General features: G+C 48.3%; 2 protein-coding genes across 6 annotated transcripts in view; both read left to right on the top strand.

The window, feature by feature from the left end:
- The window catches only part of TANGO6 (transport and golgi organization 6 homolog), a 175,971-nt gene extending 175,053 nt beyond the window's left edge, over positions 1-918 (top strand). The window contains exon 18 of the mRNA XM_019653763.1: positions 502-918. Within this exon, the coding sequence (XP_019509308.1) occupies positions 502-678 (177 nt within the window). The 3' untranslated portion in view covers positions 679-918. The remainder of the gene's footprint in view (positions 1-501) is intronic.
- A 99-nt stretch (positions 919-1,017) lies between these two features.
- The window catches only part of HAS3 (hyaluronan synthase 3), a 26,303-nt gene continuing 10,597 nt past the window's right edge, over positions 1,018-16,723 (top strand). The window contains exons 1-3 of one of the 5 annotated variants that reach the window (XM_019654671.1): positions 1,269-1,359; positions 5,589-5,661; positions 15,002-15,105. Coding sequence is in view for 1 of the 5 variants with exons in the window: in XM_019654665.1 (XP_019510210.1) it covers positions 1,282-1,359 (78 nt within the window). In the remaining 4 variants the exon portion in view is untranslated. Of the gene's footprint in view, positions 1,360-5,588; positions 5,662-10,426; positions 10,534-15,001; positions 15,106-15,574; positions 15,591-15,615; positions 15,676-16,723 lie in introns of those variants that run through there. The other 4 variants (XM_019654680.1, XM_019654665.1, XM_019654698.1 and 1 more) reach the window with 4 other exon arrangements.

Here is a 16,723-nt window from a genome sequence, read left to right as displayed (position 1 = left end):
GGCCCAAAAAATTTTAAAGTAATGGCAAGGAAAAACATGATTGCTGAAGAAATAGTCTCCTGGGTTTCATAAGATAGATGCCTTCTTCTATGGATGTCAGCAGAGGGCTTTGTGGGAGCTAGAGAGAAAAATGCTGGTAATTTTGTGCACTAGGAGCAACCATATCTGGGTAGTATTGCCTGTCTGTGGTTCTGAGGTCTGTGCCATGCTTTGGGACTGAAGGAAGGGGTATACTTTGGCCTGGGGCCAAAGGGGAGCAGCAGCCCCAAAGGCCAGTGTAGTGAGGGGTGGTGGGGAGGGGGTGCATGAGAAACTCAAAGGGAAGCCTATCTCAGTACAGCTGCCCTTCACTCTGTCTCCAGCCTGAGAGGGGCATGCATTATCTTCTTAAGGGAGCATGTGAGTTTCCTCACAGAACTCCTCAGACAAAAAGCAGTTTGGTCGTTCTTGGAAATGTTGACACAGTAGACACACGTTCATGAGTCTGTTTCTCTTGTATAGGTGCTGAAGGATGTCCTCAAGGATCTCTACCACCTGCTGAAGCACGTAGTGCATTTGGAACCCGACGACGTGGCCAAGCTCCATGCCCAGCTGGCCTTGGAAGAGCTAGATGAAATAATGAGAAACTTCCTGTTCCCACCACAGAAGCTGGAGAAAAAGATCATAGTCCTGCCATAGACCTGGGTGGCTCAAAGGACATTGAGTAGGCAGAGAGGGACCAAGCAGCCAGAGCAGTTCCCAAGCCTTTCAGCAGGTGGCCCCACTGTCTCTTTGATGCTGGCAATATGGCTGACTGGAGATGGCTTTATGTCTCTGGTCATTTGTGTCATCCAGCTGAGCTTCCTAAAGCATCTAAGTAGCCATCCTGTATCCAGCCAGAAGTGTGTGCCATTAAAAGAAAAATGATTACAAATCTCATTAATCTGCGCATTTTTCACTGGCCTATAACATTTAGAGAAGGATGTCTACCTGATAGAAGTATATTTTTAATACGAATGATAGAATTTGATTAGTTGGCCACTTTCTTCTTGTGACTTGAGTAGAAGAGGTTGACCACCCATATGTCACATGTATTGATATTTCATGGTGAGGTTGTTTTTCCCTGTGAGAGTGGGGAGCAGCAGAGCTAGTCATCCTTGGCTGCCCAAGAAGCATTTCAGAGTATGGAAATGCAGCTGGAGGTAGAAGGGGAAGGAAATTGTTATGAAAACATGCAGAATGGAATAAAATTACCCTGGCTGGAAAGAAAAGCAGGTCTGAATCTGGTCCTCTGCTATCGAGATGGAAAGCTATGGCTTTAAAGAGGATTCAATCTCCAGAAAAGAGACTCAAGCTGGTTGCATCTTCCAGAGAAGATGGGTAAGCCTTGTGTTTGTCCTCCCGGGCCATTTTTTTCAGTCCCTCTGCTACTCTTTGTATGGAGTTGCCCTTGGTTATAGGAGAAAAGAGCCACAGACATCTCAGATGACAGAGTGTATATCCTGCATTCGGCCCTCTGCCCCTTTAGAAAGATGAATGCTTAGGCAATGAGTTAGTACTATATGTGTGCTGGAAAGTGAATATTGGTTACCTGATTCTAGGTTTATTGAAATCATTTCAGATGTAGCACTGTGGACTCTATTTATATATTTTGGCTGCTGAATTTTGGTTGCAGCTAAGAGGAGACAAGAAGGAGAAACCGGGCGTTTCTGAAAAGCCCTCCATGTTGTCAGCACTTTGACAAGGCTAACTCAGAGCTACTTGATCAGTCCTCAGCTTTGCAGGGCCAGGTACAGAATTTTATCACAGGATTTCATCCCCACGCTCTGAGGTGACCAGCCCCAGGGGAACCAAAAGACAATTTCCCCAAACTCCCAGGCAACTGAAGGATCTATAAACAAGTATGCCCATTTGCCAGTTAACAGCAGGATATTTTTCTCTCCCCAGATGATAGATACAGCTCTTAGCTTAGAACCTTTGTGGTGAGCATCCCTTTAAAGAGGTCAACTTATAGTTAGGGATCACAGATTAGCTTAGTGAGCAAAGAATTAGAGCAAAGATAGTGATTTTAAGGAATATTTCCATTCAGCTCGGGTAGCTGGATTAACTTCCATTCTCCAAGTCAAGGATGTCTAGAAAATCAGGATTGGGGCTTTCACATTAGCAAAGAACCTCCTTTGGACCAGATGGACAGGCACTAAAAATTCTTGTTTCTTCACCTTCCTTTAACTAGACTCCATACAACCCACTGTATATAATCAGATTGAATATAGTAGATGATTGGTTTAGTGTACAACTGTGTTTGCGTTAAGTGCATTCCAGTTCTGAGGACATGTCCTAATTGATCACCTTGATTAGACTGAGAAACTCTATTCTAAGAACCTAGTCTCCTTGGAAATGCCTCAGGAAACATCCTAGTCCCTGCATCTCCATTTATTAATTGCCTCTTAATTTGACATATTAGGCAAGTAGCTAAAAGCATCTTTGCTTTATTGATGATTGTGGTAGATTCAATTTCAGATTGATTTTTTAAAATCAAATTCAAGGGAAAGACACCTCAGCGTTACCCTCCTAAACATGACCAGAATTAAGTTTCCAAATTATTATATTTATATATATATATATAAAATATATAATTTATATATGTATATATGTAAAATCTCCATCCATCTCTGGAAAAGAGCATGAGAACTGAGAACTGTAGGATAGTAAAAACACAAAACTGAAGAAAACAAAAAGGCACAGAACTGCAGGGGCAATGGTGACACTTCCCTGCACGGGCCTGTGAGGTGTCTGCTGTATGTTATAACGATATACTTGTGCTTGCCTCCCACTGCTGCCCATCTTGTCTCCCTCCAAGGCCACCTTCTCCCTGCCCCTTCCCGTCTCCCCCTTCATCTCTCCTGCTGAAATGCTCCTGGCCTGTCACCTCCAGTCTCTCCCAGTGGTCTGTCACCCAGGCTCCCCTACATCACTCACCTGTCTTACTTGGCTCCTTCCCTCCTCTCTTTCCCTTCCTAGTTCTTCCTCCTCTTCCAGGCCCGCTCACCAGAGCCCCCTTGGCCTACAGAAGATGGTGCTGTAGCAGGTGACATGCAGGAGGCCCAAAGCTGTGGCTGCGGCCGAGCCCCAGCCTTTGTGCTCAAGCGTCAGGTTAGGCTTTCTGGACATTCGGGAGAGTTCCCCTGTCTGTGGTGGTGTTCTCCTCCCTGGCACAAGCTTGCCCTTCTATAAGTCCTCTGTTATTTAATCAGAATTCTCTTAACTTTCACTTTGCTCCTTATCATCTCTCCACACATATAACTTTTCCGTTTCCTAATATCCTTGTCCTTGCTTCACCCTTCTCCATTCCTTTACTGTCCTGTGGCTCTGCCCACCTATCCACATATAAGGGCTGAGGTTCCAGGGTCTGCTGGGTAGGAAAGCAAACCAAAGACAGTTTATTGAGCACCTACTATGTGCCAGATGCTGCACCAGGCACCGAGAACCCAGCGGTGAACAAAGCAGACAAAACCCTTTCCCTCGGGGAAGCGAACTTTGTAGTGGAAGGGGCAGATAATAAGGTAAATAATAGAAGAGACAGAATGTCAAATGGTGTTAAATGCTATAGAGAAAAGTTGAGTCTGGAAGGGGATTGAGGAGCGTATGGGAGTGGGAACTGTCAGGTAACTTCTCCAGAGAAGGCCTCACTGAGAAGTTGATATTTGAGGAAAGATCAGAAGGAGGTGAAGGGGTGACCATAAAGACATTCCAGGCAGAGGGAACAGATGTGCAAGGGCCTGGAGGTAAGAGTGTGTCTGACAGGTTTGGGGAAGAGCCCGGTGACTAGTGTGGCTGCAGCAAAGTGAGCAAGAGGAAAGTGGAGGGGATGTGCCCATCACATCAAGCCTTGCCTTGTGCACCACTCTGAGTAAGGGGAGCAGCCACAGACCGATTTCTACCTGAAGCCCCTTCAATCATTTTTGGAAAGTGCTTTAAAGCCAAGATGATAAATGCTGTAAAATAGGAAATACATATAACCGAAAAGAATTGCATACGCAGCCACATGTTGTCTCATACAAAATAAAGCAGTGAGCACCATCTCTTTTCACCACCCTCTTCTCTGGCAGCAGCAGTGCCTCCTCATTGGCCCAAGAAGAGAGAGAAAAGCAAATGTGTTGATCTGCCCTCCGTTCACCCCTCTGCTCCGTCCCTTTGTCTGTGTGAGGGCGAGTGAATGGAGCCTTGCCTGCCACCTGCCTGCGGCTCTCACCAGCGGTTTGCTGCAGTGGAGGGATGGCTAAGACGTCTGACAGTTGATCAGTTGGTAGGAATGAGTTGGGGATGATTCATCTGACCTGTACAAAACCAGATTGGCTTCTGCAGGCTTTTTGCACAGAGATCCAAAATGTCAGCTGGGATTCCAGTGGCAAGGGAGAGGGCTAGAAATGGGAGCTGAGTTCAGGGTAGGCTGTGAGAGGTGGCCATGGTTCCCAGACAAGGAGGGGAGTCTTCTTCCCCTGGAATGACCTCTGCATGCCTGGCTGTGTCCTCCAGCAAGTTCCGCAGCCACAGACGTTCTGCAGTCACATGCAGCAGCCTCACTGCAGTGCACAGCGCCTCTGACTTCCATGCAGCACTCTGCTTGGAGCTGACTGGCTCCTTGGGGGTTGGGAAGTTGTCTTCTTAGAATATTGGCTGCTGCACTCTTCCACACTGGCGGAGCTCAGGGCTGTGTGCTCAGCACGTCTGCACATGCTGGTAAGTGAAGAGAGGATGCAGACCCTCACCATCAGCCCTGGAAGGGGCTGCACCCATTTATTTCAAGGGTCATTTCCTATTGTCTCTCCCCACAGTTCTTTATACTGACTCAGTAGCTTTGTGCCACGAGGAGGGCTCAGCGGTTGCCTCCCCTCCCCCAGGTGACGCTCTGGGTCCCTGTGGGACACAGAATAGCATGATCAGTTGCCCTGTGTTTCCTTTAGTTTGGAAAGTCATTTTTCATCCATAAGCTTGTCTGAGTCTCACAAACCTCATGAAGAAAGGAAGCAAGCTATGGTTATACTCCTTTGGTTGGGATTTGGCCCCAAGTCTCCTGGGTCCCAAGACAGACTCTTTTGAATATCTGTTAAATACTGTGGGGCCTCTCCCCCGTCCCAAATGAGTATAGAAGCAAAAGCCTTTCAACTAGAGCCCAGTTTGGGAAGCACACCCAGGGGCTCATATAGACGTGTGAGCCCCAGCCTTTGGGTCCCCTGAAGAAGTTGTTTCATCTCCGCCAACACATGCTGGGGATGCCACAAGAACATCTGTACTGGCCCTCTGCCCCCCTGGGAGTGCTGAGGGGTGGGAGCCCTCAGCTACGGATGCCCTGGCCGCACCTATGTGTTTCCTGATTACATGTTATATGAATTAAAACAATGTATATGTAACAAAGAAAGACAAATTCCCACAACCTCCCCTCCACTCCTACCAAATGTCAGGATCACCACTGACATTTGGGTGCATATCCTTCCAGATCTTTCTTTCCTTTCACCCTTTTCTCAAATGAATACTAACAGATATCACTGCTTTCAAAAACAAAAATGCAATTGTTCCCATAAATCGTGTCCCATATATTTTTTTCTTAGTCATATACCTTGGAGATGCTCCAGTCAGTACTTACAGATCCCTCTCCTTTGTGGCAAGTCTTCCTCTGCACAGGTGAGTCAAGCATTTTGTTACCTGATGGTCAATAGAGTTGTTTGTAATTTCCAGTGATTCTTCAGTGATTCTTAAACATAACTCTTTGCGTACCTAAGCATTTCGATAGGATAAGTCCTAGAAAATTCCAATGCTGGATCAAAAGGCTATGAGCATGTTAAACATTAGTACCAAAATGTCCACCAAGAAGTTTGTGATCTATATTCTCCCATCCCGACATTGCTTAAATACCCGTGAAATATAGGTTCTGTCTCCACAGCAAAGTGTTAACACCATTCTCTAAATAATTTGGGACTAGGAAATCTTCAGAGACTGGAGTTTTCTGTGTACCAAAACCACCAATAGGAGCATCGTAGCACGCTTTGTAAGTACATTCATCAGCAGCCATATCCAGCTCAAGCACTAGTTAGTGGCTTACAAGTACTCACCCCGGAGAGAAATCCTCAGCCCCTACAGGTTTTGTCAAAGGGCTTTTACCAGACTCTCAGCTCTGAGACTATCCTGCGTGTTAGGGCATGGATGTGGACTGTTCCCAGGGTAATGACGACATAGGGTCTGATGGCCCCTCAAAGTATCGGTTCATCCTATAAAACCCAGGATGAATGATTGCAGTAGCTCTACATGGCTGGACATAATACTCAGCTAACACTCTAAAGAGCTTATTTTGCTCTTCTGTGCACTTGCCATATATTAATCCACTAAATGCTCACACTGGGCCTGTGAGACAGGTATTATTATCCCTATTTTACAGATGGGAAGACACAAGAGGCTAATGACTTGCCCCAGATTACATAGCTAGTGAGAAGCAGCCAAACCAGTAGTTACACCCAGGCAGTCTGGCTCCCAAGGCTGGGCTTTTTAGTTGCTGTGCTTTGCTACTGCCCAAGAGATACTAGATTTCCAAATTGTAAAAACTTCTCAGTATAACTGGTTCCCCCCTGTTTGTTTAAATGGACCCCTTTAGCCTTGACCCCACCCCTGCCCCAGATAGTCTCCTTGTATATCAAAACCCAACCTCAAACCCCAGAACTCATTATACATCTTATGTTTGACCTTGTAGCTTGCCCAGCAACTGGAGATGAGATTTGCTAAAGTTCCCCAGCCCACCTGCTGCTTTGACAGTGTTCGTAAATGTAAATCGCTTTTTGAAAGGCTTGTTCTTCTTTCTGGGGCTGGCAAAAGTAGTAGACACCGAAGACTGCCCTCCTGGGAGCAGAGGAGGCAGAGAGCCATGCGGTGTGTGCGCGTCATAGAAAATGTAGCAACTCTTCCCATGAACTCCAAACAGAGCCCAGAAATGCCCACTTTTGTTTTTGTTTGTTGTTGTTTTTGGTTTGTTTTATCCTGTCATCTTCTATAAGCAGGGTTTCAGTTCTCAGATTTCATTTTCAGAATGATAACAATGGATCATTTGAAACTTATTTCTTGCGCGCGCGCACATACGTGTGTGTGTGTGTGTGTGTGTGTGTGTGTATTTCTTGCATATGTACATTAATAGCTCTGTTTATACCATTCCTTGAGAGGAAAAAAAATGGGACTGGAATTAATGGTCCTCATTTGCAGAAGGGAAAAATAAGGTCCAGAGAAGTAAGTTCTTGCAAATGAGAAGAGAAAGAGAAAAGGGGAGATATGAGGGCATTTGAGCAGAGTAAGTTCTTCCTCTGTAAACTATTGGGTTGTCGGAAAAGTCATGACGCAGTTTTGCAACGAAAAACATAGAAAAATACGTCATGACTTTTCCGACAACCCAATAGTTCTTAGTATGAGCCAGTTAGCCAGCACCTAACTCCATCACAGAGGTGCAGAATGGCTGAGGGTGAGTTGCTGATATCAGGAAAGGGCCAGCAACAGGGCGGCTTCAGAGCTGCAGGAGCACCCTCAACACTGGGGAACCAGGAGAAGCTCCGGGGCCTTTAAGTGGTTTATTAAATGATGTAAGATTTATCCTCACTGTCTGCCTTCAGAACTGAAGCCCACTCAGAACAGTGCCTGGGTGGGGCATTTCTGATGTACAGCCCTAGTCATCACATGCACAGGCAGCCTGGCGCTGGGGAGAACAAAGCTGCCTGCTCTGCACTTCCGGAGCCTCTATACCTTGAAGGAGCTACCCCCACCGCACCCCCACCTACCCCCCACATACAACCTTTATTAGACCACATACCACTTTCAAAACTTCAAAACCTAGAGTGACTGTATTAATCCTAGGGAAGGGCCATCCTGAAATTAGTCTGTCTTTACTAAAAGAATGGTGGTGCTGATGCTTCAAAGAGCTGGGGGTGGGGTGAGTTCCCCCAACTACTCTCCCCAGAACTGAGAGTATCAGTGTTGTTCAGATACTGCAAAGAATGAGGCTCCAGCATCTGCCTTGTGGGTCTTTCTCTGTGGCCCAGGCCAGGACCATTGGAGAGAGAGTCATGGGGACTCCATGTCCCCAGAGAGCAGCTAAGTCCCACCACCCTAACCCATCCTTTGAGTAGGAAAAGCCTCCAAAGTGCAGAAATTCTGTTGTTTAGAAAACAAAAGCTAATCCAAGTCGTTTGTGGCAGCTCTGTCCTCCCACTAACAAGTGCTGGCTGGTCTTTCTCCAGCTCTCCTGCAAACAGCAGGCAGCACATTTGCCAGTGAAAAGATTGTATCAATCCAATTCCAGGTAGAAAAGAAAAGGGGAAAAAAAAAATCCAGGTAGATTGCGGAGGTCTGGGGCTGACCTGGCCCATCCGCTCCTGCCCACCTCTGCTTCGCCCTGGCTCTCCCTCCCAGTTTCCAGTTCAATCAGCATCCTTTCTCCATTGCCTTTTTTTTCCTTCTGGCTTGATAGCTCCTTGGTTCGTTGTTAAGTTTTTAAGGTCAGTTAATTCAAACACATGTTTCAGGGAAGGTACTAGAGGAGGATGGACAGACACTCGTCCACTCTGGAGTTCACCTTCAGAATTGGCTGGCTCTCTGCTGTCCACCCAATGTCAGAAATGCATTTGCAAATTTCAGCTGAGGAGAGTTATCAGGATGTGTTCTCTAAGCTGGATGCACCATAGAATCGCCTAGGGAATTTAAAAAAACCAAAACACAACTCAAGCCTGGGGCTCACCTCCAGTGATTCTGACAAAATTGGTCCAGGATAGTGGCCAGGCATTCGTGTTGTTCAAAGGCTCCCCAGGGCCGGCCGAGGGGCTCAGTTGGTTAAGAGTTTGCTCAAGAATTTGAGCTCTGAGCCAACAGTGGTTCGAGTCCCAGCCCGAGCTGAGCTGCCGCTGAGCTGCCAACAGGTGGCAGGATGGCTCAGCTAAAAAAAAAAAAAGGCTCCCCAGGTTTTAAAAGTCTAATGTGCAGCAGTCAAACATGAAAACCACTGCATTAGCTTATCTGGGTGAGGAAAGAGTGTGAGTGTGTGTGTGTGAGTGTGTGTGTGTGTGTGTGTGTATGTGGGGGGGGGATCCTAGCAAAAAAAAAAAGTCTGATAGGACATACTTTGGGGGGTCCCTCCCCATGAAGGAGCTGATGGGAACTGCCCCTACCCTTGGCTCTTCTATAATTGCTTTTATGAAGGATCCAAGTTTGGACCTCCTCTGTGACAGTGACTAATGATGTCTTTAATCAAGAAAGAGAACATAAAGCAGAGGTGCCAGCCATCTAAGAACTGTAGTTGATGTTATAGTAACAAGAGCCAAATGAGTTTGGAACAAGGCTACCTTAAGCGATTTTTTTCCCCTCCTACTGCTCTGGCGACTGGGATTGTGTTCCACTAAGGTCTGGGAAAGTGTGCATGCACTTGTGTAATGAGCAAGTATGCGTGTGCACACTTGTGGCTGGTGAGTTATGTGCACGTGCAGGAGTGGATGTGTACACGGTCCTTGCATGGGGGTAGGTTTTCAACACCTGGAGGAGAGAACCTCTCCCTGGGGCTCCCTCAGGCAGGAGTGCAGTGCTGTTGACATCATGCTCTATAATGCTTTTTTCAGGAATAGCATCCCTTTGGGGTACTCCTAGAGCCCATATTTATGTGTGCCTCCCTCCTTCACCCAGGATCACCCCGATCCTGGATGAGGGGGTGATGGGGGCTGACACCAGTTGGGGTGCACCAGTCAAACTATGTGCCCTGGCTTGTGGCTGTGTTATCAGGAGGAAGGGGTCTTTTTCTAATTTACTCAATGGTATTGGATGAGCTTGCCACAGCTCTACATTCTTCCTCCCCAACACTGTGAAATTCTCTCAAAGGAACAGATTTAAATAAAGTAAATTACATGAGTTTTGGCTACTACTAGTCCTATCTTATATCCTGGCCTTCTAACTTGACTACTTTCTTTGTAGACTGAGGTTGCCAAACCTTTTTCACGTGAATGCATGTATGAATGAGGCTCAACTCCACCCAAACCCTGCTTAGAAGGAAGTTCTGTGAACTCACAATTCAGATCATTTCAAAATACCTTTCATTATAAAATTATTATACTTATTAATAGAAAATTTGGAGACTATGGAGAAAAACGCAAAGAGAAAAAACTCCATTGTTCCACCACCCAAACAAACCTGATTTTAATGTCGGTGAAACCTCCAGTCTTTTAATTCATAGGATTTAAAAGGAAACAATGTAACTGTAGTCATTCATACATAACAATTTTGTATCCTGCTTTTTTTTTAGCTGAGCCATCCTGCCTCCTATTGGCAGCACAGCGGCAGCTCAGCTTGGGCCATGAATCGAACCATCGACCCTGTTGTTCAGAGCTTGCACTCCTGAGCGAGCTCTTAACCAACTGAGCTACTTGGCCAGCCCCTATCCTGCTTTTTTTACTTAACATTGCTTTTAAGCATTTTTGCATAATCCTTACATTCTCTTCATGAACATAATTTTTAGTAGCTGCACAATATTCCACCAAGAAGGTAGGTGATGGATGAAAATTGCCTGCTTTTTTTTTTTTTTTCTGCATTCACCTAGGGGAGGGAGAGAAAGGAAAGATGGCCAGAAAGACCTTTTTCTGTTCAGGATTCCAAGAAAAGCATCTCCAGGTCTGGTTTGATATTCAGTTTCGGACTGCTGTGCCCTCCTAACCCTGACCTTCAAGCCAGCATAAGAGAACCTGGTCCCTTAGTAGGGGCTCCTTAATTTGAAATGAAAACTATTCTTCCATCCCAGGCCAGAGATAGATTGCAGTTAAAATCTCACCATTGTAACCATAGGACATAAGAATCATTACGCCTGCTTCTTCAAACATAGCACCTAGAAATGGGACTGATTACAGAGTACTTGTCAGTAAGAGGGCAAACTTATAAAAGAATAATTTTGTCTGGTAGTAGCTGCCTTGCTATATATAGGAGAGGCACACACTTTCCACTTTGAATTATGTATTAACTAGTATTGCAGATTAAGCTGCCTTGAAGAGAAGGCCTTATTTAGTCAGCTGGGGGATATATGCTACTCTTTGGAGGCCAGTTTAAGTTCACCTTCATGAGCTTCAGGAGGTTTGGACTGTGGTCAGCCCAGGGGAAATTGATGGGATGAAGTCTGGACAGACTGGGGGAGACCCAGCAGCTTGGCTGCCATCCCCCATTCTGCTTTGCTTCACTAGAAGCTGTGGGCTGGATGCCATGGAGAATCACTGAAGCGTGAGGTCAGGGGGGTAAGGGGGCAGCCTGTGGAGCTAGAATACCCCTCCTCCCCTCTGCTGCCCAGTCACTTACTAGGAGACCAGCAGAGCAACCAGCAGAGCAGAGCAGAGCAGCACCTGGTGACTGGCAGGGTTGTCCCACAGCTTCAAGCATCAGTGATGACAAGAGAGATTGAATGGTGGCCTCCTATTGGTATGAGGCATTGGAGCATTTCATGAGTTTGGATATGAAATTTAGTGGGAAGGTGAAATCTTTGTGGAACTGTTAGCTTTGGGAATGGCTCTTTCAACCTGCCAAACTGTAAAAGTCTCTTTCTGTTGATTCTTCCTTCACCTCTAGCCTCACTTGTGCCCAAGACAGTGACACTGCCTGCCCCCACCTCCACTTCCTGAAGGTAGCACCAATTCTCACTGCAGTCCCTTCTCAGCCCTCTGTTGTGATTCATCTGCCTCCTAGCAGGTCTCCTACACCCCACTCCTGATTCTTACCCCCCAAAATTTCACCAGCTCAGCCATCCCTAAACAATACTTTCATCCTACCACTATATTACTCAGACATCTTCAATAGTTTTCCGTAACCTACCAGATAAAATTCAAACTCCTTATTCAGGCATTCCTGGCTTCCAGAATCTATCCCTAGCATTTTCCTCAGCAGCTAGAATTTCTCTCAGGCACTCCCTATAAGCCAACACTGTTGCAAGTTAATTAGTGTAAATTTCTTGTTTCTTCCAGACCTCTCGTCGCTGTCTCTCAAACACACCTCACCCATTGCTCTACCTGCTCTTGTTCTTAAGCTATTTTTCTCATCTAGAAGGCTCTTACCTTTCTACACAGTCAGCTCAAGTTCTCCATGAAACTCTGCCCAACCCATTCCAGCTCATGGAGATCTCTTTTCCTGAAATCCTCAAACTTTTCTCCTTGGATTCTGTCATCAACATTTAATTATAAACTGCCTTGCATGGTGACTTAATTTTTCAAGTGTATTTGTCTTCAAAATGGATAACCATCATGATGGCATGGACCAGCCTGAGACTTCCCAGTGTCAAAGCACCGTTCTCTGCTCAGAGCAGGTCTTCAGTGTTTGTTAAGTGAATGTTGAAATGAAGCATGCATCCTCTACGACTGAGCCAAATAGGCCTATCCTCTGGAACCTGAGCAAAAGCCAATTCAGCAACATCTGAATTCACATTTTTAAGAGACTGGGTATTGAATTAGTCTTATTTCTAAATCCCTAGTGGTAAGCAGAGATAAAGTTGAGCTTTATTTTATGAGCCCCTTAAAGATTCCCCTACCTAACTCCTCCTGAAGAAATGAAAGCAAACAGGGCACCCCAAACTAGATGTTAATTACAGGAAAACCCTCCATGGCACAGACTGGGCACAGAGTTAAAGACTGTCCTAGCTGCCTGGTAGCACCAGGGTGCTGGCCCTACAGATCAGAAAAGAGAGAATTTGCTTCCTTGAGCAAGCCAAGTTGGTAGGGGCAGGGTGTTTTCTCATGATGTTGCATCTGGACCAGCTGTTCATTTAGGGCATTTTTTTTTAATAGAACTGTTGCTCAGAGCTCACACTTTTTTTTTTTAAGATTTTTATTGGGGAATTGGGGGATGGGACCAGCGCTGGGGAATCGGGGGAAGGGGAACAGACAAGTTGCTGTCGTTTTGTTCTTCAGTCTAGTTGTGGAGGACCTTGTTTCACTGGCCCAAGTTGGCACCATCATTGTGCTCTTCCCAGGTGTGGGAGATCAGTCGCAGGCTTCTGGGCGGCCGCTCATGCTGGCTGCTGGCTACACATGGTAGCCCATGGCAACCAACCCACTGCAGCAGGGGCTGCAGCCTACGCCTTCGGGACTCAGAGCAGCCCAGCTCCAGGTTGAGCTGTTGTTCAGCATCTTAGCTGTAGAGGGCAGTGTCACTGGCCCTCATATGTGGGATCCGAACCGGGGCCCTCTGGCGTCCCAAGCCAGCTCTTAACCAACGTACCACTCAGTTGGCCCTCATTTAGGGCATTTTAATTGACTGGTGAGGTTGTGCTGTACCAGCCTACCACCTATAAAACTTCTTGGGGTCAGCGAATGAGATAGGCAGTAAGCCTGAAGGACAGAGTTGGAGCCATCACAATTAACTAGGCCTGAGATGACCCTGGAGCAGCCCCAGGCTACTTGCGCCTGAGAAGTCCTGTTGCCTTTGCCCTGAGGACGGACTCGACCTTCCCACACTTAGGCTACTAAACAGGTCACTTACCAGCAGCCAGTTGGCTGGATATGACTCAAAACATTTTGCCTGGCCTGTGGAGTATGTTTTTTTCCACATTTGATTAGCTTCCAACACTAAAAAGTTAGGAGATTTCACATAAAAATCTGGATGTCTGGTTTCTGTTGACAACAGAATACCTGGCCATGCGGGGCCCTCCCTATCACATGGACATTTCCTTTACATGGGGGTATTCACTTTCCAGCAGCCTGAGGCACTCCTTTTCATCCCGGCCTAGCCCCTGCTTGTTTACCCTAATCTAAAATGTTGCAGGATCAGATAGCTAATCTCTGGCAACTCCAGGCTCTGTGGTGCCCTCTGATGTGGAGGAGGTGGCCCAGCTCTGGGAGACCATAATGCAGTCAAGACAAGGCATTTGTCATTAACACTGATCTCTGAACTTCCTGTCACCAAGTGTCACATCCTGGAGGAATGGGCACGTAGAATTCACAGCATCGGCAAGCGGATGTCATTCTCTAGTGGAAGTTAACTGGAGCTCACTTTTACTGGTCACTTACTCTCAGCCAATCTCTTTCATCCTTGTAACACCCCTGGAAAGTAGATACTCAATCCCTTTTCTGGGATGAAGATATTGAGGTTAGTGCCACATAGCTGGTGGCAGAACTGGCTGTCTGCCTCCAGAGCCCTCCCTCCTCTTATCCAGGGGCTTCTCTCTCTACCTGTGCATTATTAGCTCTTATTGGGGCTAATCTTAAATTAAAAACACATAGCCGTTGTGGATTCAGTACTGGTTTTAGAAAGCACATACTAAAGAATGCTTCAACGATGTAGCACATGAGTGATAATTTTGTCAAGTAAAAGTGTAAAATGATTTGATTTCTGTAATGCAAGATGGGAGTGTGTGGAGTAGGTGTGCCAGGGGTCATTCCTTACCTGGAGGACCTAGGGATGAGCTCCATGGCCCAGAGTGAGTGAAGGTGGGTAGGCAAGTCTGAGCCTCTCAAGAGTTCTGCAATTCAGATTCCTATACATTTGTGGTGGCTTGGAAAGAAATTATGGCATTATTTCAGGTGTGCTTGGAGGACATGTAAATTTATTTTTTACTAGTCTTTAATTATAATTTCTCTTCAAGTTTTTCTGAGATTAAGAAACTCAGTGTGTTCAGCTGGTTCTAAACTTCCTCTGCTAACAACTCCCCACCTCTCCCCAAACCCATCCCACCTCATCTAAGTCTAGCACCAGCTTTTAGAGAGGGGAAAACCACTGGCGATAAGGTCAGTTGGGGATTTAGGAGGTCATAGGTGTCGGAAATAAAGGTGTAAAAAGGGGGAGAAGGAATTGGTTTTGGTTTTAAGGCACTGGAACTTCCAAGGTTCTTGCAAACCGTTTGCAGCTTTTGCAAACAGCCTTAAGGTCATCAGCGCCCCACTGCGGAATTTAAAGCTAAGCTTGTCATAATTGTTAACACCTTCTTTGACCAATGTTTTATATTTGACAATTATTTTCTTCTACGCCTCTTTTTTGCCGGCAGGAAGGTTCTGCTAACTTGGTTTTAGGGTGTACCCTATACGGCGAATAGCCCCCTCGCGTGCAGAGGTCGGGGGAAGATTTCTACCGACTCGCTCGCCTTGCAGGGTGAGTAGATTTCCAGGCTTAGACAGCGGGGCGCGGGGGAAGGGGACGGAGAGTAACAATTTGGAAGGCACTATGGGTTATATTGCAAGTTAACTGCTTTAGATTCTAGGTTGAGCACAGTGACAGCCTCCATCTGGGGCCCTGGCTCCGGGGAGAGCGCGGAGGAGCTCGGCCTTTAGCCGGGTTGAGGGTATTCAGTTTCCGAGGGCGCAGAGGCTGCGAGCCTCTGCGAACCGAAGGAGCCGCGTGGAATCCGGCGTCCTGCCGAGCGCCGGCCGCATGGAGCTCCCTCCGCCCTAGGCGGGAAGGGGGTGCTCCCTCACGGCCCTTGGGGGAGCCCTCCCACTCTACCCAACTTTCCTGGCCCCTGGGCCGGAGGAGGGCGCCTCTCCCGGCGAGGACGCGCTCGGTACTTAAAGGCGCCTCTGCGGGGCCGGCGCTCGTCAGTCGGAGCGCGCGGCGGCGGCGGTGCGCCCGGGAGCGAGGTACGGCGGAGGCGAGGAGCGGGAGGAGGGGCATGGAGCTGCCGCGGGCCTGCTGAGCACCCGATCGTGGGCGACCGGCGGCACGGTGAGCCCGGGCCCCGCCGGGCGCTTTGGAGGGGCGGGCCGCACGGGGGCTGCGCAGAGGACGCGGGCGCGCGGGGCTCCATGGGTGCCCTGCGGACCCCAACCGGCTCCTCGAGCCGTGCGGGCGCCGCGTCCAGCGCTGGGAGGCGGGCTGAGGGCTGCGGCATCTCTAGGCTTCCCGGCGGCGGGTCCTGCAGCCCCCTCCCCACTGACCCCTCCTCCCTTTCTTCCTCCATCCTCTCCTCCTCCAGCCTCTCCTCCCTTCCTCCCTTGCGGCTCCTGTTTTGTGAATGGATTAGGAGGCGGACGATGGTGCGGGGCACAAGGCTGGCTGGAGTCTCTCCCTCCCCCATGCCCGCCCGCGGGGTCGCACCTGTCCTGGCACTAAGATGTTCTGCGCCCCGGTTCCTGCGGGTCAGCCGGGCCACGGCCGCACGTATCCGCGGGCCTGGGCTCCCCTGACTTCGCCGGCTCGGAGGGGCCAGGAGGGTGGCCGGGAGCAAAGGAAAGAGCCCTGGCCCCGCGCACAAGTTTCCATCTCGCCGCGTGTGGGCCTCGCAGCAGGGCACACCTGTCAGCTGGAGAGACTGCATACTGGGCAGCCACGCAAAGTTTCGGGGGGTGGATTGGCGGTGTGCGTCTTTGGTTGGGGGTTTTCTCCTTCCGTCGTCTGGTGGGGGTGGTCTCAGGGATCACCCCTAACCTGGTGCCCTTGAAGCCGGGTGCGCATTAAGCTCCGGGGCCGAGCTCCCTTGAATCCTTTCTGAGCAAAGGAGGGGGCGGAGGCGAGAGGCGGTCTAGGCTCCCCTCCGCTGGCTTGGGGTGACACGGCCCCCTATCTGGGCAGGGGCACTTCAGTCAAAGCCCGCACCAGCGCCTGACTGTAGGTCACCGGCTGCTGGACCTTCTTGGTCTTCAGTGGGGTAGGGGGTGCTGAGGTAGTGCCTCCAATTACTGCGTCGGGTGTGGGGCTCCCGCCCGGGAAAGGTGGGAGCCGGCGACACCGGGGATGCCGCCTTTGTCTGCAGGCACACTTTGCCAAGGTAGCT

Source organism: Hipposideros armiger, unplaced genomic scaffold, assembly GCF_001890085.2.
Source record: "Hipposideros armiger isolate ML-2016 unplaced genomic scaffold, ASM189008v1 scaffold_9, whole genome shotgun sequence".
Taxonomy (NCBI): Eukaryota; Metazoa; Chordata; class Mammalia; order Chiroptera; family Hipposideridae; genus Hipposideros; species Hipposideros armiger.
This window is presented reverse-complemented; position numbering and strand designations above follow the sequence as displayed.